Below are 24,920 nucleotides of genomic sequence, written 5' to 3'. Positions count from 1 at the left end.
TACGTGCTGTCCTGGTATCCAGAGTTGAATACTGGTGAACTCACTTTGATCAATCAGATTAAATGATTGTGAGGGTATGAAGATGAGGCTAGAGGAAAGAAATAGAGACCTCTTCTTATTTTTTTCTGTCCCCCTTTCCCTCCACCCAAAGACACACACAGTAATGGAGATGGCAAGAAGGAGAGAAAATAGGGAGCTATTTAGAAGTCTACAGGACATGTAGATTGTTTCAGAAAGTAGGTGAGAAAGAAGTCTTTCTAGGATGATTTTCAAGTCTTGCTTCAAACTTGGATTCAAGGTGAATGGAATACTTTTGAGATTATCCACCAAAGTCTTCTTCTCCTTCATTACACAAGTTTGAATTTGTAACTGGACCAGGAACTGGTTGCTATAATCCTGGAAAGTTGGAGATTTTTCAGTTCATCTAGACAGACCCCTTTCTTAGTGGCCTCTGTCTTTGACTTTTTTATTGTACTTTAACCAATCACATTGTATTCTAATTGAAAGAATTGCCTACTTGTCTCCTTTGAACTGGGAGCATCTCAGGGGGGCGTGGTGTTATATTCATCTTTGTACCTTCAATGCCTGGCACAAAATGAAATGCAAGCAGTAATTGGATTCATGATCATTTACATAACAACAAACACAAAAAACTTCCCTTCACGTACAGGGTGTTTGCTAAACCTGAAAGCATTTAAAAATTTTTTTTTTCAACGTTTTTTATTTATTTTTGGGACAGAGAGAGACAGAGCATGAACGGGGGAGGGGCAGAGAGAGAGGGAGACACAGAATCGGAAACAGGCTCCAGGCTCCGAGCCATCAGCCCAGAGCCTGACGCGGGGCTCGAACTCACGGACCGCGAGATCGTGACCTGGCTGAAGTCGGACGCTTAACCGACTGCGCCACCCAGGCGCCCCTAAACCTGAAAGCATTTTAAAACACACACACACACACACACACACACACACACACACACACACACAACTGAAGCTAAATCTTCAGGATGCCTTCAACTGCTTATTCATTCATTCACCAACACTGTATTGTACTAGGCGCTGGGCTGGGTGTTAAAGACACAGAGATGAATAATAACACTCGCCTTTGCAGTTGCTCAGGGACCAACAGAGAAAAAGCATGGTACCCCATTATCTTTCCTTGAGGGCAAAGCTGCCCTTGAGAGGATGTACATTTCTAGAGGAACTTCAGAAGGCAGGCACCAGGCCTTACAGATCTTGTCAGCCAACTAGTAGGAAATGGAAGGATATTTCCTGAATTAAGACTGGGGGCTTGGGGATGGGAGGTAGTCATTGTTGTAGCGAATGAACTTCATCACCAACAAAGCTGAAAATTGAAAATGCAGGCTTTCTTTCTCTCTCTCTTTTCTTTTTTTCAGTTTTATTTTTAAAAAAACATTCGGAAGCACCAATACTATTCCAGGGGAAAGTGCCACCAACATCTTGGCCAAGAACGGCGGTCCTCTAAAGTTTATTTCTATTTGCACTAAATGCATTCAAACGAGAGCATGAGAGTCCAGAGCAGCCAAAGATGGGCAAGTTGTAGGAATAACGGGGCTTCTGTGTTGAAAAGTCCGTAAACTGTGAGGCTGCAAAGAGCAGAGGCCGCCCTTGCCATCGGAAGGTGACCTCCTCACGTGGGGAGGGAGAGAGCGTGAGCACACTGGAGCCCTTGTCCTTGAAGGGGATTGAGCGAGCCGAGGGGAGGGGTAGGCGGCGATCGGGTTTCCAATCACAATAGAGGAAGCTAAGAGGCTGTGGGGCGTGTGGGCCCCGCCTCCTCCTCTCTCCTTGCAGATCCTGGGCCGGAGGAGAAGCTTGCCGCTGACGGTGTCTTCTTCGCGCGACCCTTACAGCCGTTTCTCTCTGGTAGGTTTCAGCCCAGGACCCCGAGTCCTCGCTCAGGGACACAGGGTGGGGCGTGCAGGGGAGTCCTTGCGTAGCGACACTAGGGAGAAGGACCAAGAAGGACTGCCGCTTTCTGGGGCCTTTCGCCCTGAGCATCCGGCCTGGGCCTTGCTCAACCCCAGGGCGCGGGGCGGCGGGCCGTGCCCTTCGCTGGGGAACGGGAAGGCAGAGCGAAGGGACTGCCAGAGCCCAGGCCTTGTCCTCACCGCCGCAGAGCTCGCCTCCAGCCTGCGCTGTATCAGGGCAGAGACTTGTTGCATTTGCAGCTTGCCCTTGACCGGTTTATGGCGGCCGCATCACCCCCAGTGCCTGCTGCTGGCCGGAGCCCGGACACGTGCTTGAGGAACTAGGGGCGGGAGGGGGAACCCGACAACAGTGAGGGCTGGCTGATCTCCAGCCTGGGTATTGGAATCCACCAGCACGGTAATGGACAAATGCCCCTGCTTTTGCGGGGACGGGGGTGAAGGATTGGCCCTGCGCTCCAGTTTTCACCGGGCCACAGATCCAGGCCTTCTTGGACATGCGGGCCTGTTTTCTTCTGGCCTCCTTTCTTCATGCTTCGGGTGCTTTGTTTACTTGGCCAGCTTTGGGTGTTGAGAGTAAGGAAGGGCTGGAATTTTCCCTAGAGACCTCCTGGGAGATCTGTGTTTGCCGCCTTCCCTTGTGACCTGCTGCTCTCCGGGGGCCCGCGCGGGGAGGAAGAGGTGGCCTGTGGGCGGCGAGCGACGCAAGCTGCAATTAGGGCCCCGGGAGAGCTGGCGGGGGCGAGCGGGCGGGCTGGGACTTGTCTAGTGGAGGAATTATATGGCAAAACATGGCTTTTTAACCGGCTAAAATGGAGGGGTGGCCTCCAAAAAGGACCTTTTTACTTGAACCTAAAGCTGTGGTTCATTGGCTCATTTCTAATGATTTATATGCGCCGGGAGGAGGTGGGGGTGGGAAGGATGTCCACCAGCAGAGGCGCTGGACCCGAGGTTGGGATGGAAAGGACGAAGAGTCAGCGACTGTTACCCTTTACCATTCTGTTTTTTATTGTTATTTAAAAATTTTTAATGTTTATTTATTTTTGAGAGAGAGAGAGCATGAGCAGGGGAGGAGCAGAGAGAGAGGGAGACAGAATCTGAAGCAGGCTCCAGAGCCCCACGTGGGGCTGAACCCACAAGCCCACGAGATCATGGCGTGAGCTGAAGTCCCAGGCTTAACCGACTGAGCCACCCAGGCACCCCAACCCTGTTTATCATTCTTTTTCCTTGCAGCCACCACTCTGATCTTGGCACAGACCTGCATATATAATAGAGAACACTTTCTTCTAATTTCTTATAGCTCCTATTAAGGAAAAAATTTTAAAGCACTTTTCTCCAGCAAGATCTGAAAGAAAATATGTACTGGCTTCAGTCTCTAAACTGTAGTTTCTGAAGTTTACAAAATTAATTTAGAAGGTTTGTCTGAACAACTAATCTGTATATAGCAACCGTTTCTGGGTTTTTCCTTTCCACCCTTACTGGATTCTATATATAAGGATCTTAAACCACCTAGATGTAACGGAGAAAACATGAGTATTTTGTGTCTGTGTTCAACAAGAAAAGATGTGGTATTCATCAGATTCTGCTCAAAATGCAGGACGTGTGTGGATTTCTTTGTAAGACCATCCATTTGTGGAGACAATTGCACTAGGTTGACTATTTTTTCTTTAGCACTGGTGAGAAAACTGCAGATGTACTCTGCAAAATAATCACTAAATGTAGTTCCTACAGATGGGGTGCAATATTTTGGGCAGGAAAAATAGCTATAGAACAAAATAGTTGTCACATAGTTGTCTTCCAAATTCAAGTACTTTATACCAACTTAGAGCCTTACCAACTCAATTACTTAACATATACAGTTACTAAACGAGGTGTTGTTCCTTAGTCCACTGCAGATGTGAAACAAAAAAGGAGACTGGAAAGCAGGGCACGGTTTGAAATAGTTAAATAGGTACAGTGGACCTGACAATCTAGCATAAAAAGTAAAGAGAAAACTAAACTAATAATGGGTTACTATTATAAGTGATTGTTGCACTGAAGAAAGGGCTTTGTTGAGACCTGTACTGTCTCTCTTTAAGAAGTCAGGGCAGAATATTTTGTGTCCTAAGTTGCCACAGAATTGGCAAATAATTACTGAAGTTTATTTCAGTAACTTTTGCCATTTTAGTTATCCAGAAAATGCCCCTGATTATCTGACGTCACAGATAAATTTGGTGTTACCAGATGGAAAGTTTTCCAACAGATTTTCTTTTCTTTTTCTTTCTTTCTTTTTTTTAATGACTGGAACAAAATTATAATTCAAAGGCTGATATTCTCCTAATGTGACTCCCTGGAAGGAAAATGTATTAAGCGTGTACCTGCCTTCCAGTTAGCTTCCAAGGTGCACTAAGCGGAATTGAGAGTAATATTTCTGAAGATTTTACATAAACATTCATCACCCTTTTCCTATCACTGTATGGATGTCCAGTACACTGTAACAGGTTTTAAGTGAGACTTAAAGTAGAAGAACCATTCCCTGTCTTCAAAGAGTGATAATAACCATTAGCAGTAGGAATTATATTCATGACTGGCCATTAATTCTTTTAGACCAAGCTTACATATGGGTTAATATGGGACCCTAATTCAGTTTACATAGTTACATATAAATTCTTTATGAGGGGAATGGAAACAAGTAGGCTAATCTAAATGTAAATATTCATGTCTTTCAGCCAATAAATGAACAGCCACAAGACAAAATTGTTGCAACTTGTTAAATACTAGCACAGAATCACAGGCTGAAGAGAAGGACCCAAATTCTTATGGCTTCATGGAAATTTTTGTTTTAATGAAATTCTCTATTAAGCAGGCTACATGGTTCTTTAAATAGATTTTGTGTTGGAGAATGTCATTAGGGTAGTTTTCAACCATGCCATAGTTCAGAATTGCAACAGTAACATTTTATGGATTATTCCCATCTGGGTTTCACATGTGGGTGTATGTATAACGTTTTGATTCTTTTCTTGCAGGGCACAATGGCAACTCTTAAGGAAAAACTGATTGCACCAGTGGCAAAAGAAGAGGCAGCCGTCCCAAACAATAAGATAACTGTAGTGGGTGTTGGACAAGTTGGTATGGCATGTGCCATCAGCATTCTGGGAAAGGTACATTTCAAGAACACCATGCATGATAATTTCAGCTTGTGTATACAGTCTCTTTAGGCACTTCATGGTTTTATTGTATCTTTTAAAAGATTTTTTTTTCCTGAACAATTTTAAGTAAGTTATAGACCTTATGACACTTCACCTTTAAATACATGAACATGCATTTAGTGAGAATGCTCTCCTTATGTGACCACCATAGAATTACTATACTCAGGGATGTTAACATTGATACAATACTGTTATCTACTGCATAGTATTTAGAGTTAAAATTCTCCCAACTGTTTTATAGCTTCTTACAGCTGTTTTCACCCGAATCCCAAATCATATATTTTATATACTTGACATGTCTCTTCACTCTTCTTTAGTTTGGAACTGTTACTCAGCTTTCTTTGTCTGTCTTATCACTGACAATTTTGTAGAGTGCAGGTCAGTTTTGTAGAATGCCCATCAATTTATGTTGGTCTGATGTTTCCTTGTAATTAGGTTCAGGTTAAATTTTGGGGTTATCACTAGGTGACGTCATCTTCTTCTTGGGGCATCACACACATCAGCACGTGATGATCAGCTAGTCTTATTACTGGTAGTGCCCAAGATGCCCTGGTTTGAAGTGATGAGTACAAGATTTCTCCATTGCAGAGGTCCCTTTACCCTACATAATTAATAAATAATCTGCACAGGACTTGGTGAGGTTATGGAAATAACCTTCTAAGTCCTTCAGAGTACATTTCCTAATAGGACATAAATTCTCACATAATCAATACGGTTATCGGCATCAGGAGATTTAACACTGATGTCATACTGTTAGCACCTTCCACCCCTGCAGACTTTTCCCTATATACCTCCATAGACGTCTGGCTTCCCGTATATATACTCCAGGTAGGTCAGGCCATTGCTTTTTTTAGTCTCCAAGGACTTTTGAGGAAAGCGGTCTTTTCTTATTCACCTCACTGGATTGATTCCTTGAGCTTTCTGAAGGCTGCCTTAAATGTAGGAACCCTGCCCTCCCTAAAAAATGCTCCTTTGCCTTCAGTAGAGTACACTATCCCTTTGTGTTATATCTGAAGGCTGCCCGAACAACCCTAGCCAAGTATGTTTCTGTTGCAAAGTTTAAATTCTCAAGGAACAATTGTATACATTATCAAAGAAAACAACTAAAATATGTAGTACACACCAATGAAGGTTTTCTGCTTTTACACTTTTCTAGCTAGTATTGACTTGGTGCCTGTTATTAGGATGGCTGTTTCCCAAATTTCAGGGAATTGAAGCAATCACAGTTTAGTGCTCACTGTTCATGCCAGTTAAAATGAAAAATATTCCAGCTTACATGTCTTTTAAAACATTTATCGAATATGTACCATATTGAAAGTATTTTCATAGGGGCGCCTGGGTGGCTCAGTCGGTTAAGCGTCTGACTTCAGCTCAGGTCACGATCTCACGGTCCACGAGTTCTAGCCCCGCGTCGGGCTCTGGGCTGATGGCTCGGAGCCTGGAGCCTGCTTCCGATTCTGTGTCTCCCTCTCTCTCTGCCCCTCCCCCGTTCATGTTCTGTCTCTCTCTGTCTCAAAAATAAATAAAACGTTAAAAAAATTAAAAAAAAAAAAGTATTTTCATAAAACCCCTCATTTTAAACAACAGCCTCAGAATGGGAAGTGTTCATATCCTGTTTTCAGATGAGGTGGCTGAGGTATAAAGAGATCAAGCAGCCTGCCAGCTGTCACAGAGCCGAAGGGTAGAGGTGTGTTTGTGTTTTGTTTTTTAATTTAAGCAAACTCTACCCTCAACGTGGGGCTCGAACCCTCGACACGGAGATCAGAGTCACATGGTGCACTGCCTGAGAGAACACAAGTTGCCCCAGTAGAGATGTATTTTGAACGCGGACTCTGGACTCTTGACCATAGCGCCTCCAGTTTCTTTTTATTCTGTGCTAGTATGTAGGCAGTTAAGAACATAAAGGTGTTAGTAAAATACGAGCTAAAGATTTTTCTTTCCTCCTGCTGATCGCAAAATTTGGACCTTTTGGGAAACAGCATCTGAGCCGTCATTCCATGAAAAGTACCTCTGGTTTTCATTGCAAACTTAAAATCCCCTTCAGTCAATAGCTTGTGACTGTTTGCAGTTATATAACACTTTGGCCCAGTTCTAGTGCTTGGGAGAACAGCCCCAGCTGCTAACACAGTAGGAGTCTTCTAATTTCAATGCTACGAAGGAGTGGCTGCCTTTATTCAGAGACCATTTTTACTAATTAAAAATGTTTAAATCTTATTTTAGTGTGTGAGGATTAAAGTGCTTCAGAATTAGGATTCATAGTTGGTAAGGATTACAAGTGCCACTAATTTAATAGATGAAAAGAACGGTGCCTACTCTGTCAGGGGTTCATATATGACTTCATTTACTCCTCAAAAGCTGGTGGGGCATTGCCATCTCTGTATTACAGTTGGAAAGAAACAAACTAGAAAGGTAAGCCACTTGGTTAAGATCACACAGAGATAGTAAGTTCCTGATCCGGTTTTGAGTCCGTCACTGGACTGGTGTGCTTTACAGAGAATACGCATTGCTTTCTCCCCAGGAAGTGAGCCAAGCTGTGGCATCAGAGATAGAGAGGTGAGGAGGCCCACACCTTTGCTAGGCCTGAGAAGGCAACTGAGGCTCCCTAGTACAGTGTCCCATTACCACCAAAAACTCAAGTTATTTTTTGCTTCTTTTGCTCACTTTCCCCATCTTCATTGCCTTTATATTGAATGTAGTAAGCTTTGATAAAAATTGTAGCTCCTGTACTTGAACTTACCAGTAGTTTCACAGGACACAGGATACAGTTCTCAAAATCTGAGACTTCACAGAGCAATTTGGTGGAGAGCACACACACCTCCAGGGGGTACCATTCACACAGTGTTAGCAACACTTTTCCCATCTCTGAGTTTATCATTTACCATCTGTCATCTTTCTCCAAAATACCATGCTCATTTCTAAAATCCTTTTCCAGGGGCGCCTGGGTGGCTCAGTCGGTTAAGCGGCCGACTTCGGCTCAGGTCATGATCTCGCGGTCCATGAGTTCGAGCCCCGCATCGGGCTCTGTGCTGACAGCTCAGGGCCTGGAGCCTGTTTTGGATTCTGTGTCTCCCTCTCTCTGACCCTCCCCCATTCATGCCCTGTCTCTCTCTGTCTCAAAAATAAATAAACGTTAAAAAAAAAAAAAAATTAAAACCCTTTTCCAGGAGTGCCTGGGTGGCTCAGTTGGTTAGATGTCCGACTTCTGCATAGGTCATGATCTCATAGTTTGTGAGTTTGAGCCCCACAATGGGCTCTATCTATGCTGGCAGCTCAGAGCCTAGAGCCTGCTTTGGATCCTGTGTCTCCCTCTCTCTCTGCCCTTTCCCCACTCTCTCTCTCTCTCAAAAATAAATGAACATTAAAAAAGAGAGAGAGAAAAAAAAAAACCTTTTCCTTCCATTTTCTGTCAGCTCGAATGTTCTACCCTAGACCATCAATGTTGACTTCTTCCTTTTTGATATGCCTTTGTAGGCAGGCAGTCTCTGACTATCCAATATCAAGTTAACTTCCTTCCCAGAAACTTTATTTTATTCATTTATTTTTAAATAATGATTCTAATTCATCAACTACAGTAAATTTTTTTAACATTTGTTTATTTTTGAGAGACAGAGCGTGCATGGGGGATGGACAGAGAAAAAGGGAGACACAGAATCTGAAGCAGGCTCTAGGCTCTGAGCTGTCAGCACAGGGCCTGGCGTGGGGCTCGAACCCACAAGCTGTGAGATCGTGACATGAGCTGAAGTTGGACACTTAACTGACTGAGCCACCCAGGTGCCCCCCTCTTCGCAGAAACTTTAACATCACCCTTCCTTATGGTCTTTTTTAAATGTTTTTATTTGTTTTATTTATTTTGAGAGAGAGAGAGAGAAACATGAGAGCGCCTGCAAGCTTGAATGGGGGAGGGGCAGAGAGAATTCAGAGCAGGCTTCCCACCATCGTGGAGTGAGGCTGGATCTCACTGTGAGATCATGACCTGAGCTGAAAGAGCCACCCAAGCATCCCTGCCTTATGGTCTTTATAGAACTTCACCCTCTGTTAGAAATCATCTCAAATTATTTGCTTAGTTCCTGTTCCCTTTCTGAGATATTCCATGAGAGAAGCGACTTTGCTGAATTTGTTCATTACTGTGTTCCTGATTAGTAGAATAATGTCTGGCACATTTAGTAATAAGTATGTATTACACAAAAATAAATGTTTCTGCTATTCCTAGTAATCACTTACATTTTGTCAAGTTTCGATCGTAGCTTTTCCTTTTCCATGGCTTCTATTGCCAAATAGAACTCCTGCCCTACTGCCAATCACAGGCTCTCCATGTTAGCTGCCAAGGGGAGGCTGTGAATATTAACTGCATCATGTTGTCAGGGTCTTGCAGAACTTTCATTCCATGCAAGGTTATCATAAACCCTTAGCCTCGGTGTTCAGCTGCCGTGGAGTATCTATCCTCACTTACAGTCAGCTAGCCGTGTTCTGGTGGTACAGCTACGGCCTGAGAAGTCTCCTAGGAGCAATGCAATTACAGGCCTGTTGTGAAGTAGTTTTAAGAGAACAGGACTTGACTTAAAAGTAGGACATCATTAAAATTTGGTACTTGTATAAGAATAGACCGATGAATAACATAGACTGAAAGCCCAGAAAAAGGCCCAAGCAGTATTTACTAATATAAGTGGCATTCCACGAATTGCTGAATAAATGGTGCTTGTCCATTTAGTTCATTATTTGGAAAAAGTTATACCTTTTCCTCCCACAAAATTTCATGCAGATTAAGCACTTGAATGTAAAAATGCAACCATCAAATACCAAGGCATTGGTGGCAAGTAATTTATTGGCTAAGAAGGTCAAGAGGCAAATATGGCCACCTCTGGTCCACACAGGACTTTAGATTAAAAGGTATTTTTGTTGTATGCTAAACAAAGGGTCAGATTCATCAGTGATGTTCTTGCCTTCTACCTGACCTGTTCCTTGATAAGATTACTGCTTTCGCAATTAAGCCTTGCTATTTCAAACTATTTTAAATATGTTAACAGCTTAAGTGAATTCATAGGCTTTATATTACAGGTTATTCCCTGCTTTTTGAAAGCTCCTGTTCCGCCATTTTGCTTTTACTGAAAGACCTCCATTAGTAGCTGTTTTCGCTAACCAAACGAAATCCCAAGAGGGAAACTGTTTTACCTCAAAAAGGTAAAAAAGCAAAAAGCAGTCAGAGTTTATTTTGTTACAGAGGCAGCACACATTCCAAGCAGTGAGTGGCCCCACCAAGCTCCTTCTCTGGGAACCACGCCCACTCAGCATCTCAGCCTCAAGCTGCTCAGCTTTGAACTGAGCATCTATGCTTTACCTCAATTGAATTCTGTGCATCTGAGCAAAATGTGTCCTGAGGTATCATAAAAGCTTAAGAGAGGCTATTTTGGGATTTGAGAATTCTCAAAATTTTCCCATATAAGTTAATGGTAATCGCTTCTGTTTTATGCCGTTTCTGCTTACAAAAGTGTTGATAGGAACATTCTACTTTATGATAGCGGGGGAAACCTGTGTATGAACACAGAAGGAGATTTATTTCAGTCCAACAAGTGTCGGTACTTAGTCACATATCTTCTGTTTTGCCTGCCCCCACACTCGGAGGATATTCAGTTGTGCAGATGCAGCTAAATTCAGTGCTACGATTATTTTTTTCAAGTGTTGCATCTCTTCCTTCCTTGCCAGCTGAGGATGAGCTTCTCAGCCAATTCTCTACACCCACTGGCTGAAACAAAAGACAGGATCTGAGATCCTGTGACATCCTTTTCCACTTAAGCCTGAAATTGTTTTGCCATGCTGACTTTAGCAGCACACATGTGGTGTTACTAAAATAAAAGTGATATTCTGAGTGCTTAGTACCTTGACAGAATATTATGGCTATTATTAATTTATAATGTATTAATTTAAGGTTTAAAAAACACAAATGAGGGTTTGTGGGATCTTGTCAGAGGCTGCAGAGGAACAAAACCATTTAAAAAGTATCAAAACCTATTTTTAAATAAAACTTGCTACCAATCAATGCCAGTATTTGATAGATGTGGAAATGAGAATATAGTTACTCAGTAATCCCCAATTCACAAAATGGTTACTTCATAAATTTGCAAGTCAATCTGTTGCTTGGAATTAACACATTGGGAGGTTCAAGTCTCAGAAACCCTCACAAAGCAAGCAATAATTCACTTCTTGAGACTAGCAAGCCACTGGGATTCTAGAGACTGCACGGTGCTCATTTGTTGGCTCCTACAGGGAGCAGGACCTGCTTTGACTGGTAAACTAAAGGAGGTCAAGTTTTCTTACTGGTTTCTCCCTCTGCTGGCCAGCCCTCCAGACTCCCTGAGTTCCACCCTGGACTACTCTACCTTTCCCTTCAAAGTGCTTTCTGAACCCAATTACCTACCCTTTTCACTATCAACACCCCTCTCCTGTATATCTGATGACACTATCCTTAGAAGCAGTATCTGCATTTTTAAGTGGGCTTCAGTCTTGATATATCATATTAAGCTGATTCTTTTGCTAACAGCCCTGAAGACAGTAAAGGCAAGGACTCTAGTTAATTTTGGTGGGAGGGATAACTACTTTTTCCAAAGGTTTCACAAATTTGAAAGCTGAAAGGTTGTTTGGATACATCTAGACTGACAACCTCCCCCCTCCTTACTTTTCCAAGAAGAGATCAAGTTCTTATTAAAGTAAATATCATACATGATTGATAAAAGGATAACCCAAGGCTTTGTTTTCTCCCATTCTTCATGTAAAGATATAGAGAACATGTAAACATAAAACATGTTACATATAAAACATTTTATGGAATATAAAATTATGATACTGGATCAAGATTAGATAGTATATTTGTTGACTTAGACTTTTATTTTGAATGAGTAGCAGAGGATGACAATTGGAATAGAAAACAAGAGAGCTTAGAGAGTGGGGAAGTTTGGGTTGATCACAGGAGAATCTGCTCCTCCTGGACCCTCCCATCCATAGGATGCCTCTTCCTTTCCCCATCATGACAGGTCGGTTCAAGACAACCTGGGGAGTTCAGGCTCCAACCAGGGCTTCAAATTCTACTCTATGCTCAAATTATTGGTGGTTTGAACCAAATTTTTCCTCTGAAAAACCCTCCAAACTGGAGGTGACTTTAGGGATGGACACTGCCCAGGGTTGTTTCTGGGTCTGGGTGAATCTTCACCACCCCTCATTAATGGGAAGTCTTGTATATCCTAAGACCACTGTTTAACTGTTGGTTTCATGAGGAATCTTTGTCTACATATTCTTAAAGTGATTTGTATCATGGTAATTGAATCCTAGTTGAGTACTAGAAGGTAAAATTTAGAAAAAAATCAATGTTTTAAATCTTAATAATCATAATTCAAGACTTTCTCATGCAGTTTAAAGAGCACACCTAACTCCATGGTAGAATTCTCAGGGTTTTTAGACACTTGGTACTTAGCCATTTAAAGGGTCCCTGTTGCGCTTCAGCTGAGGTGCCCTCAAATGGCTTAGGGTTATAACGCCTGTTCTTGTGTTTCTAGTCTCTGGCTGATGAACTTGCCCTTGTGGATGTTTTGGAAGATAAACTCAAAGGAGAAATGATGGATCTGCAACATGGGAGCTTATTTCTTCAGACACCTAAAATTGTGGCAGATAAAGGTAGTTGCATTTTATGACCAAAGTGATCTAATAATAGATGCCCTTACTCTAATATAAAATTACTCTTCTATCCTGGTGAATCTAGCGTTGGTGGTTTTTCTTTCGTTCTCAGTTCAATTCATCCTCAAGGACAAATGCAAGTATTACCTCTATGAATTCTTCCCACATGATTTCCACACATCTGATGCATAACATTTTAGGAAATTGTATCATAATGCTTGTTTATGTGTATCTGAGAACAAGAATGTTTTAAACCCCCAAAAATATGTGCACAGAGTAATTGGAGTGCTTTGAAGAAGCAAAATAAAATTCATATTCTGTCCCTGTTCTGGGTTAACACATGTATGCAGTGATATTGCCACCATAGCAGTATCTAAAGACAGAAATGTGGGCCTCAAAATAATTTCTATTACTAATAGCTGCTCTTCATCGAATTACTAGTATCTGGGTACTGTGAATTTTTTGAATATCACATTTTACCTCATTTTCCCAACCAGCCTATGAGAGATAGATCTTATTATCTTCTTGTTATAAGAGGAAACTGATAAAAATATTAATAATCATCAAAAGTCACATAGCAATACAGTTTATGATGTGACTCAACCATAGCTATTGAATCTAATGATCACAATCAGGTCAAAATGTCTACATTTTGGGAAGTGTGGCACACTTCCTTGAGGAAGAAAATATTCTCCAGAGAAACACAGCTGCTAAAAGTGAATAGGCCTCCTCAAAATATTGCGTATTAGAAATTAGTTTCCAGCCAACGACAAATTAGTTTCTCTGCCTTCCTTCCCCTTCATAGATTGGATTAACATTACAAACCTAGAAGTGTCCTTAAGTCCCTTTTTTTGTTGGAGGGCTGCCTGTTGAACTTTGGACTCACTGTTCTGTTTTATCAAATTACTAGCAATCTAATATTCTCTAAAGTCAACAGCATTTTGAATTTGTTAGCCAGAAACATAATTTAAGGCCTTCTTTATTTCCCCGGTCCGTTCTCCGAGCCAGTTGGATTGCTTCTACATAGCTCAAAGAGGAAGAAGTCATTTCTCTTGAGCATCGGACTTCAAATCCTTATAATGTTGAATTCTTGCATACGTAATTCTTATATAAGTTCTAGAAGCTTCTGTATGTTCAGTTTCTAGAGTATCTCATATATGATGTATTTTGATGCAGAGTTGTATTTAAAGTACCTTCTCTTTTTCCCCCTCTTCTTCAAGATTACTCTGTGACTGCCAATTCTAAGATTGTGGTGGTAACCGCAGGAGTCCGCCAGCAGGAGGGGGAGAGCCGGCTCAACCTGGTGCAGAGGAATGTTAACGTCTTCAAATTCATTATTCCTCAGATAGTCAAGTACAGTCCTGATTGTATCATAATTGTGGTCTCCAATCCAGGTATTTTATTACAGTGATGTCTTCAGGTTCATTCCTGTTAAGTTAAATGTCTTGGGGTTTTGTTTTATTTTGTTTTTTGGCTTAAAAAAATATGTTCTAGTATTTGACTAGCAGAATCAATTCTTGAAGTAATACTTGTGTCTTCTTTTATTGACCACAAAAGACTAGTGTTTTCAAAACAAATGGCAGAGTCCGAGGCCAAATGTTTAAAACTGTGAGAAGAGTTCTGTATAAAACAGTTGCGTCTGTTTCTTTCATCAGAGTTTGTTGCAGAGTCTAGAAGCTTTTTAAATTTTCTAGGAAGATTATCCTGGGATTTGTAATGAAACATTGAAAGGTGGCTTCTATTTGTAAGAAACATTTTAGCATATTTGACCTTCTGCTGGCCAAAAAGTGTGTTCTAGTGGCAATGAATTTGAGAGTAGCTTAAAAGCCATTAGTCAGTCTAATTTTAAAGATAGAAATAGACTATCTTGATGGACAAATACATGCTAATGCCAAATGTTACTTGCTTTTTTCATTAAATCAACATTTGCAAAATATTAAAACTTCTGGTTAGAGAGAACTAAAACTTCTGGTTAGAAAGAATTGCATTATTTCATCTCAATAGTCAGAAGCCACTCTCTGTTTCACACTTGTGTCTGTAATTTGCCACCAAACATACTGTTTATTGGTGAGCATAGTAGATACGTTGATAAAATGATAAAACCAATGGTTTCTGACACTTCACGTTGAAAAAGATTGTGAATAAGAATCAGGGGAATCCTTATGGCTTAGGGAATATTGAGAGTTGGGAATCAGCAAGGATAGAGATTCTATTAGTATTATTATCGGCAATCCTGGATGGGTGTTACTAAATAGTTCACTCTTATGTATGAAACTTGTTGCAAGTACATAGTGGCACATAGGCTTGGAACAGGAGTAGCAGATAGCTGGCACTCAGGAAGTTGCTGTATCCTGTGCCTAACGCAGACATTATTAACTGGTTATACAACTTTCCAGGTATAGCTTCAAAGTCTTAACTCTCCAGAGAGTTACTCCCACCCAATCAAAGTTGCCAAGGAAGAGTTTATAATATCCCATCCAAAATGACCTTAAAATATCATAACCAAGGTCTATATATGTGTGGAGGTGGAGATTGCAAGATTGACCTCTTGCCTTCCTTGTGTGCACATTTTATCCTTTTGACAGCTTAGCCTGTAAGTGCTGTGATCCTGTCTAGACCAGCAGGTTTTACTCTACGAAGTCTCAGGGCTGTGCCACATCAGGATAGAAGTTCTATCCTAGACATCCTTTCATTAAATACTACAAAATGTAAATCCCTTGTATTATCACAATTGCTTACTGATTAGTATTTTGTGCCCAGGAAAATGTGTAGTAGTGTGTCTTAGTAATTTAGTAACCCATGGTTTTTGGGTTACGATGACATTTATTACTGTCATGGAACATTACAATCGGAAGAAATTTATGGGACGATCTGGTTCTCTCTTACCTCCATTATCCCCCAACTCTATAAAGTCAGTATTCACATCTTTCTGGCCACATCTCAGTTGAAGGCTGGAAAAGTTGGGGAGGAGGAAGTTCCTCCCCATAATTGATGTAGCAGTTGAAATCAGTTTTGATTTAGTCACGTATTTTTTTAAACCTTTCAGTGGATATTCTTACATACGTTACCTGGAAACTAAGTGGACTGCCCAAACACCGTGTGATTGGAAGCGGGTGTAATCTGGATTCTGCTAGATTTCGTTATCTTATGGCTGAAAAACTTGGCATTCATCCCAGCAGCTGCCATGGATGGATTTTGGGAGAACATGGCGACTCAAGTGGTAAAGAAAAAATCCATAATATTCTTATGTGTACTTATGGTATTATTCTTGCCATTCTGAATTTTCACATACTTCATGTTACAAATGAGTAATTTGTGGGAGAATATTTTGATAGTGACTAGGTAAACATGTATACATTCCTCATCAGTTTTTTGCCTGCTAAGTTTAATATTCATTGATAATTCTTTATTAAATAAATTGTTACTATAATTGTCAGACACAATATTCAATCATTCCTTCTCTATTTATTATGTTCTACTGTAAAAGAGAGCTTTATCTTCCCCAGTTATGTATTCATTTACTTATATAAATGTGAACTCACATTTTTATTTTATTCCACAAATGTTCTCTTGCTGTCATCGTAATGCAGAAATTGTCCCAGATTAGGCAAGTAACAGGCTCTTCAAACTGGCTCCTGTGTCTTTTTGACATATCCCAGCATTTTTTGAGCACTTCTTTGTGTCTGGGACAGTAAAGTGCATCATATCGGTGTTATACTTATTGGTGCTATACCTCCCTGTTCCCTGCACGTGCCGTGTTTCCTTCGAAGAGGAATGGTGTTTAGAAACCAAGATCTCCTAGGTTGGCTCATGATCCTGGTATGTCTCTGCTTCTAGGTCCTTTCAACGGACAGAGGTATTATATCCATTATTTTTATTGAAGGGGGAATAAATGGGTAACAAAAGCTTTTACATAACCAGTGTACTATTCTATAGTGTAAAATAAATCTTGCTTTGAATTAAACCTGATTTGGGGGCACCTGGTTGACTTTGTCGGTAGAGCATCCAACTCTTGATCTTGACCCTGAGGTCGTGATTTCAAGCTCCACAGTAGGCATGGAGCCTACTTGAAAAAAAAGAAATGAAGAAAAAAAATGAAATCTGATTTTTAATAAGTCATTAATAACTCATTTAAGTAGTAAGAGATCATTTGGTAAATATCTCAAATATGTTTTTAGGAATTTAAAAAGAATTGTTGGACATAAATTAATCATTATAAAAAGACCAACATTAAAGTTATATTGCACTCCATTTCTTTTATAATGCTTTGTTTTGAAACAGTTAAAAAAAACGTTTCTTTAAGTTAATATTTCAACTTTCATTTAAGTTAATAATTCTGTTCCACGGGATACAGAAATATTAAATAAATAGGGCTGGTTCAGTTGGAAGAGCATCCAACTCTTGATCTCAGGGTCATGAGACCTGAGTTCAAGCCCTGCATTGAGCTCCACTCTGGGTGTGGTGCTATACACACACACACACACACACGTATCTATGTATATATGTATATGGCATATACATGTGTGTATATATACCATATACATACGTATATACACATATACGTATGTATATGGTATATATACACATATATACGTATGTATATATACACACATGTATCTAAAATTAAAAAATAGGGGTGCCTGGGTGGCTCAGTTGGTTAAGTGTCCGACTCTTGGTTCAACTCAGGCCATGATCTCACGGTCCGTGAGTTTGAGCCCCACATCAGACTCTGTGCTGACAGTGCAGAGCCTGCTTGGTATTCTCTCTCTCTCTCTCTCTCTCTCTCTCTCTCTCTCTCTCTGCCTCTCTGCCCCTCCTCCCCTGCTCACTTTCTGTCTCTCTCAAAATAAATAAACTTAAAAAAATTTGTAATTAAAAATTTAAAAAAATAGTAAAATAAAATTTAAAAATAAACTTAAAACATTTTTAAATGAGTTGATATTTCTCTTCCAAACAATTTGATGTAAAAACACTTATGAACAATTCTAATTTTATCTTATAACTTTTAAGCCTATTTATTAAACCAAAATACATTGTGTAGGCTAATGGTGTAAAACTGTAATTGTCCACAATACTTTAATACTGATGATCGTCTTTATTTTACTACATTCATATCTGTCCTACATGCAAGGAACTATTTTCTCCCTAAAAGGTTAAGGTATAAATTTTCTTTCGAATTTAGTGAGAGTATAATGTGATTTTAGTTAAGCATTTGCTTTGGTGTAAGAATTTGGACTTGTGACTGTTGTATTTGTGCTTTTTTATATAATCATGCTAATTATTATTCAGGTATCTTGTACCACTTCATTCGAGAGTTCCTTATATCCAAGGATTTGCTTGAATTTACAGGCTATATAAAAAACTCTCTAGTGTACAGTGAAAATTCAATCAATGCTAGTTATTATACTGTGTGGTTATTAGAACCACACATCTAGAAGTGATAGTATGTGTCCTACAGTTTAAGGCTTGCATCATAATGAAGAAGATAAGGCAAAGCAGGAGTAGTGGCTTATTAAAGATCCTTCAGCAGTTAGTGGCATATCCAAAAGTAGAATCATGTCTTCTGACTCCTATCCAGTCTTCTATTCACTCATCACTGTCATTTTTTCCAAAACGCTTTTTTTTTTCTATTTCCACATTTGACCTGTATTGTGTACAACCCTGACATTGATTATGTAGATTTCATAGTTTCATCAAAAGCCATGAGAGTACCTTAATTTTCCCAAGAATTAGCCTGGGTTCGCAGAAGTGGTGGACTTAAAAGGGAGTCTTGTTTGGGCATGGGTAGCTTTGCCCTTCATAGCTAGTTTTAGCCATACTAGACTTCACCCATGCTTTTGCTCATATTTCCTGAGTTTACAGTGCTCTCCTCCAAAGGTCTCTGAGGAACCATACTTATTTCTCAAGCTCCTCTTCAAATGCTTATTTTTTTTGCAGCCCCCTTTTTTTATGTTTATTTTTGAGCAGGGGAGGGGCAGAGAGAGAGGGGGACAGACATCCGAAGTGGGCTCTACACTGACAGCAGAGAGCCAGATGTGGGGCTCGAACTCATGAACCATGAGATGAGCCAAAGTCGGATGCTCAACCAACAGCCACCCAGGCGTCCCTTTGCAGCCCTTTCTGACACCCTTTACCCTTAAATTAAAGCAGACACTTATGTTTTATTATCCTTTCTCCATACTTCCATGATAGCTCATCCCATTGCTTTACTTTCCTTTACCTGCTTCTCCCAGTAAATTCTGAGCTTGTCGACAGTACAGAACATGTCCTCATTCATTTTTGTACATCTACATCTTTAATATAATATATACTTTTGGCTGGGTAAAGGTAAGGCTGGCACAGGTAAGGGTGTTCTTACGCATCAAGCCCTCCAAAAGATGTAGTCAGTCACTGATAGACCTTTGCTATGCCTCTGGAGGCATTCCTGGAACTATTTGATCCAGTTAGGACCAGAAAAATTCACTGTGGTTACATGGAGTTTCGTTCAAGGGATGGACTAAAGTTGGGACATGAAGAGATAATTAGAGTATATTTGGACCTTATCATAGGATTTTTTTTAAACTTTGCTCCAGAAGAAAGAGGTTTATTATGTAAGAAAAATAAGTAGGAAGTTAACAATTTCTCAAATCTAAAGTTTAGGGTAGTCCTGAACTGAAACCCATTGTGATTTCACAAACCTAGAGGGAGGCAAGGAGTTTCACATTCTCTGTAAGTAATGACACAATAATTCTGTGTTACACCAAAATGGTTGAAAGTTAAAATGTCAAATGTGTGGCTGTTTGAAAGCACATGTCTGCCTTTGGGGGAAAGTTTACTGGCCAGTTGTCTTGGGAGCAGTTCCAGGGGGAATTCACTAACTTGCCTCTGAGGTGAAATCTGAGCTAAGAGAAGAAAAGAGGTTTTAAAATAGTGTCAGAAATCTATGAAATGTTTATCCTTTTTCTCCAGTGGCTGTTTGGAGTGGAGTGAATGTGGCAGGCGTTTCTCTGCAGGAACTGAACCCGGAAATGGGAACAGACAATGACAGTGAAAATTGGAAGGAAGTGCACAAGATGGTGGTTGAAAGGTAAGTAGAATGGTGGTTGATTTAAAATGGTTAGTTTCATCTTTATTCAGATAAAATTAAGCTGCCGTATAAGTCCCCCTAGGGAAAGCAAATATTTTTCTGGAGAAATTCTGTTATATAGGGAACAGGAGCAAAATGTGGAATTAACAAGTGAGAAGGGAGAAAGGCTTCCCAATTGTCTCTTATCGATAAATAACGTTGACTTAACCTAGAACCTGGACACTATCTCGTCATTGCCTAAAATGAATGCTTTCTGATTGATTGCTAAAAGTATGAAAGCTGTGCTGTATTTACCTTTCCACACTTAACTAAAGAGGTCTCCCTCTTTTATCTCTCTCTCTCTCTTTTTTTTTTTTAACTAACCATCTTCCCATCTGTGACCTTCATGCTTATAAAATAAGGTGTCATTCTGGAATAGAGTAAAGGATTATGGGCTTGGATTCAAATCACAACACTGGCACTAACTACAGTCTTGCAGAAGCCATTTAACTTTGAAGTTAAATCTGTTTTGTCCCCTATAAAGTCATATGCTAATAGAATTATTATAAAAATTGAGTCACAAGCACATACATAACACTGGTGAGCATTTAATAAATGTTGGCTGTTATTATTTGCAGAGAATTGCTACAAGACTTTCTCAAACATGGAATTGTTTTGCTTAGTTTAAATGTAATGATTTTTTTTTTTGGAGGAAAAGATTATTTAAAACTGTGAAAAGATTATTTAAAACTTAGCATTTCAGTTAACGTAATCCCTTTATTTTACAAATGAGAAAACTGGGACTCACCCTGGCAATATAACTTGCACAAAGTCTCCTAGCCAGTGATTGCATTAAATGCCAGTTTCCTAAATTCTAATCTTGGTTACTCCTGCTACACCATGACCAGAGCTGTTGTGGGTTTCAAGGTGTAAATTTTAAGCTCAGAAAATTGCCAAGCAAGGTATTGTCTTCACTGTGCTGTTAGCTTAGTCATAGTATTCTAGGTGACAGTAAGTGGGACCTCAAAATCAAGGTATATTTTGTCCTTTGAATGTAAGGGTCCTTTTATTTTCATTGTTTCCTGATTTCCTTAATAACTTTGGGAATATTTATGTTTATGAATATGAAAACTTGTTGGAAAAAATATTTTTACCACTGTGACTTTGTAAATATTTATGCATACAATAAGCTGTTTAAATTTATCGAAACATTCATATAAGAGCCTTCTAGGTAGTGTTTATAACTTTAAACATTTTTACATGTATGTTAAGTCATTTAACAAACTTGTGAAATAGATACCATTGTTATCTTCATTTTATAGTAGAGGACACTGAGATAAGAAAGGTTTACTGAAGATTGCACAGTTAATAAGAGAAAGCAGAAGCCAAATCCAGAGTCCAGTTTCAGTAATTATTAAGTCTGATTTCAATGATCTCTTTATGATTCTTTCTTTCCTTAGTGCCTATGAAGTCATCAAGCTAAAAGGATATACCAACTGGGCTATTGGATTAAGTGTGGCTGATCTCATTGAATCCATGTTGAAAAATCTATCCAGGATTCATCCAGTGTCAACAATGGTGAAGGTAAGAGAAACTGTAATAAATATAATATAATTTTTAGTATTATATTCTATGAATAGATTTATTTAAAGAAGAACAAGATAGTCTCAGTCTGATTTTTTCTGAATCTCAAAAGTTTTATGGAAATTTCTCTTTTTTTCCCCTTGTTATTAAATATTAACTGTGAATCTTTTTTGACACATTCTCAAAATGTATAATAGCTCAAGTTGACATATTAATCTATAGATTGCCTTTGCAGTATTTGATACCTTAGCAAATTTAGTTCAGTTTAAAAGCTATGATATACTTCAGTAGAAAATGATTATTTTTCAATAAAATTAAGATTGTATTAAAACATTGTGTGACTTAACTGATTCATTTTCCACAAGTTAGTGGCAGGGGTGAAAACATAAGAGGAAAATGCAGTAGATTAAAAGAAATATGCAAAAGAGAAAGATATAGACGTATTTGGTGGTTAAATGTGGTATCAGGTGTTTGTGGTTTTTTTAAATACTATAGCAAAACTTAAAAAGTATGGCAAAAATTTGATAACTCCATTCAGACTTGGAGTGCATGTTTGGAATTTGTTTATCTCTATTTTGATGTATGTTCAAAAATGTGTTTTTATTTATTTTTTAAATGTTTATTTATTTATTTTGAGAGAGAGAGAGAGAGAGTGTGAGTGGAGGAGGGGCAGAAAGAGGAGACAGAACCCCAAGCAGGCTCCATGCCACCAGCACAGAGCCCAACACAAGTTTCAATCTCACAAACTGTGAGATCATGACCTCGAGCCAAAATCAAGAATCAGATGCTTAACTGACTGAGCCACCCAAGTACCCTGTATATACAAAAATTTTGGAATTAAAAGTTTAAAAAATAGGAGCACCTGGCTGGCTCAGTTGGGAGAGCATGTGACTCTTGATCTTGGGATTGTGAGTTCGAACCCCACGTTGGGTGTAGAGATTAAATAAATAAACTTTTTTTAAAAAGTTTAAAAATATATATAAAAGTAACTTGTTTGATATAATTAAATAATCCAGTTAGTTATATGGTTAAATTAACCCTGTGAATAAATTAATTGCTTTATAGAAACTGATAAAGTGTTTTGGAAATTGTACTATTTTTTCAGCAACTCTTGGATGTTGCAGAAATCTTGCCTCTGAGTGGCTTCCAATTACTTATTCTTGATCAGCTATCATCTGAAATTCCTGAACTAAATAATTTTTAAAAATTTAGGATTTCATGAAAAGCAGCCCATTAAGAAACACATTACAGTGCAATTTAATGTGAAGACATATATGAAATTTTATTAAAGTATATCTAAGCAGAGAGGGATGTGTCAATAAATTTAATAAAGTACTTACTTTCTTAGAAATTTCTAGTTTTATCCTTTATTTTGTATATTCTTTGTATAAAATCAAATTCAAAATGTAAGTATTTAGAAAATATAGGCCTGTAAGTGTTGAAAATTAATGGATGAATTTGTGTTTATCTTATTAATTCCTACATTTCTTTCTGTTTAAACATAGGATCTGTGATCATTCTTATCTGTGGTTTCATTTCTTAGTCTGTATTTCTATTGTTCTGGCAGGGAATGTATGGGATTGAGAATGAAGTCTTCCTGAGCCTTCCATGCATCCTGAACGCTAAGGGATTAACCAGTGTTATCAACCAGAAGCTGAAGGATGATGAGGTTGCTCAGCTCAAGAAAAGTGCCGATACTTTGTGGGACATCCAGAAAGACCTAAAAGACCTGTGACTTCTGGCCTCTAAGCTATAGAAATTTAAAACTACAATGTGATTAACCGTGAGCCTTTAGTTTTTCATCCATATACATGGATCACAGTTTGCTTTTATCCTGCTAAATATGTGAATCTGGGCTCACAGAATCAAAGCCCATGCTTGGTTTAGTGCTTGCAATATGAGCCCTTGAACAAATAAAATTACCTTAGTGTGCTTCTGTTTCTGGGATTTTTTCTTTAGTGACTTCTGAAAGATTTCAGTCAGTATTTCAAATAATTCTTCCCCCCTCATAAAATTTCCTAAATTTGATCATCTCACTCCATTTTCTACATTTGTCCCTCCAAACAGCATGCTCTTTGTTACAATATATGACATGATTTTGTTACTGTCATCTTAAGAATATGATTACCCTTTTATTTTTAAAGACATAATTTTTTTCGAGCAACTTTAAGTTTACAACAAAATTGAGAGGAAGGTATAGTGATTTCCTGCATAGATGATTCTGGACTGCTGTGCATTGTATGATGGTTAACAGCATCCCTAGCATTTGCCTATGAGATGCTGGTAACCCATCCCTCCCCCTAGTTGTGTCAAACCCAAATGTCTGCAGACATGCTAAATGTCCCCTGGGGAGCACAAAATCACTGCTCTAAAGTATCTGGATCCTCATTGTATAAATGAGGAAACTGGAATATCGGTACACAGATGGACGCTCAGCTACTAAGTAGCAAAGAGTTGGGATTCAACACAGGTATTATAGCTTCTTAATCCCTCCCTGATCACAGTGTACTATACTGCAGTAAATACTAGTTACTGTTACATTTTTATATCTTTAGGGTTTATAAAATAATCTCAAAATCATTCTTACATTTAATATTCCAGCATGTTATGAAGGTATTCTGTATTACAGAAAGGTAGACAAGGTATTAAGTTCCTTTGCCAGTCACATTTCCAAAGTGAGTCAATCTTGGTATAATGATCATACAGATGTAAGAAGAAAGGTGTTAGAAGGTGGGGGAGAGACAGTAAATATTCCCCAAACTGAGAAGATACTTTGAGACCAGAAAACGAAGGCGGTGACTTTATACAGTTTATACAGTTTTATTCAGGGTGACTTACTGTTGGTGGGGGGGGTTGCTCCAAGCAGAGGATGACCCACAGCAGCTGCATAACCATTCTCTGCAAGATCTGGACCTTAATCCTCTGATTTAATAGAGCAAGGGGACACACAAGAGCATTGTAGGGAGATCAGAGGGTTCACACACACACCTACCTTTAGTTAGGTCTTGTGGTACCACCTGTGCTTCAGGAAGGGGAAAGACATTGATTGTTATCTTTAACAGATTTCGTGGGGGACCAAAACAAGCCTCCCCCATTCTGGACCTGGCAGGCATTTCTGAGGTACATATGTTAATCTCCAAGGGGCCTGGAACTTAGAACCCCAAGAGAGGTCATTGAGCGAACATGAACAAGATGGAGGGCTTAATTTGGAGTCAGAATTGTCAGCACTCCTACAAAAGTTATACATTGTTCCAGTTTCTATGTGAATGCTGAATTTATAATAAGCCAGAAGTTTCCAAGCTTAAGACTTCATGGATCGGTTTAAAAATTTTTTAATTTTGTGGAGTGCCTGGCTGGCTCAATCAGTGGAGTGTGTGACCCTTGATCCTCAAGGTTGTGAGTTCGAGCCCCACGTTGAGGGTAGAATTTGCCCTCACATGAGTACGTGTGTTGAGTGACGTAGGGCATCTCGACATAAGTTTGACAACTTTTTATT

The 24,920-nt window shown here is 39.3% G+C and overlaps 1 protein-coding gene across 1 annotated transcript; it reads left to right on the top strand.

Moving 5' to 3' along the window:
* Positions 1–1,778: 1,778 nt before the first annotated feature.
* On the top strand, positions 1,779–23,356 carry LDHB (lactate dehydrogenase B). The gene is made up of 8 exons (XM_007084046.2): positions 1,779–1,883; positions 4,951–5,085; positions 12,678–12,795; positions 14,016–14,189; positions 15,842–16,015; positions 19,744–19,861; positions 21,301–21,424; positions 22,992–23,356. Exons 2-8 carry the CDS (start codon positions 4,957–4,959, stop codon positions 23,157–23,159), a joined length of 1,005 nt encoding a protein of 334 aa, XP_007084108.1. The 5' UTR covers positions 1,779–1,883; positions 4,951–4,956; the 3' UTR covers positions 23,160–23,356.
* The last annotated feature ends 1,564 nt before the right edge of the window (positions 23,357–24,920 follow it).

This window comes from Panthera tigris, chromosome B4 (assembly GCF_018350195.1).
Source record: "Panthera tigris isolate Pti1 chromosome B4, P.tigris_Pti1_mat1.1, whole genome shotgun sequence".
Lineage (NCBI taxonomy): Eukaryota > Metazoa > Chordata > Mammalia > Carnivora > Felidae > Panthera > Panthera tigris.
The sequence above is the reverse complement of the archived record's forward strand: the minus strand, read 5'-3'. Positions and strand labels throughout refer to the sequence as shown.

Coding starts and splice junctions, on each gene's coding strand:
- LDHB (XM_007084046.2), top strand. CDS start 4,957: ATGGCAACTCTTAAGGAAAAACTGATTGCACCAGTGGCAAAAGAAGAG. Junction 14,190..15,841: donor AATTGTGGTCTCCAATCCAG/GTATTTTATTAC, acceptor TAAACCTTTCAG/TGGATATTCTTACATACGTT. Junction 21,425..22,991: donor CAGTGTCAACAATGGTGAAG/GTAAGAGAAACT, acceptor TTGTTCTGGCAG/GGAATGTATGGGATTGAGAA.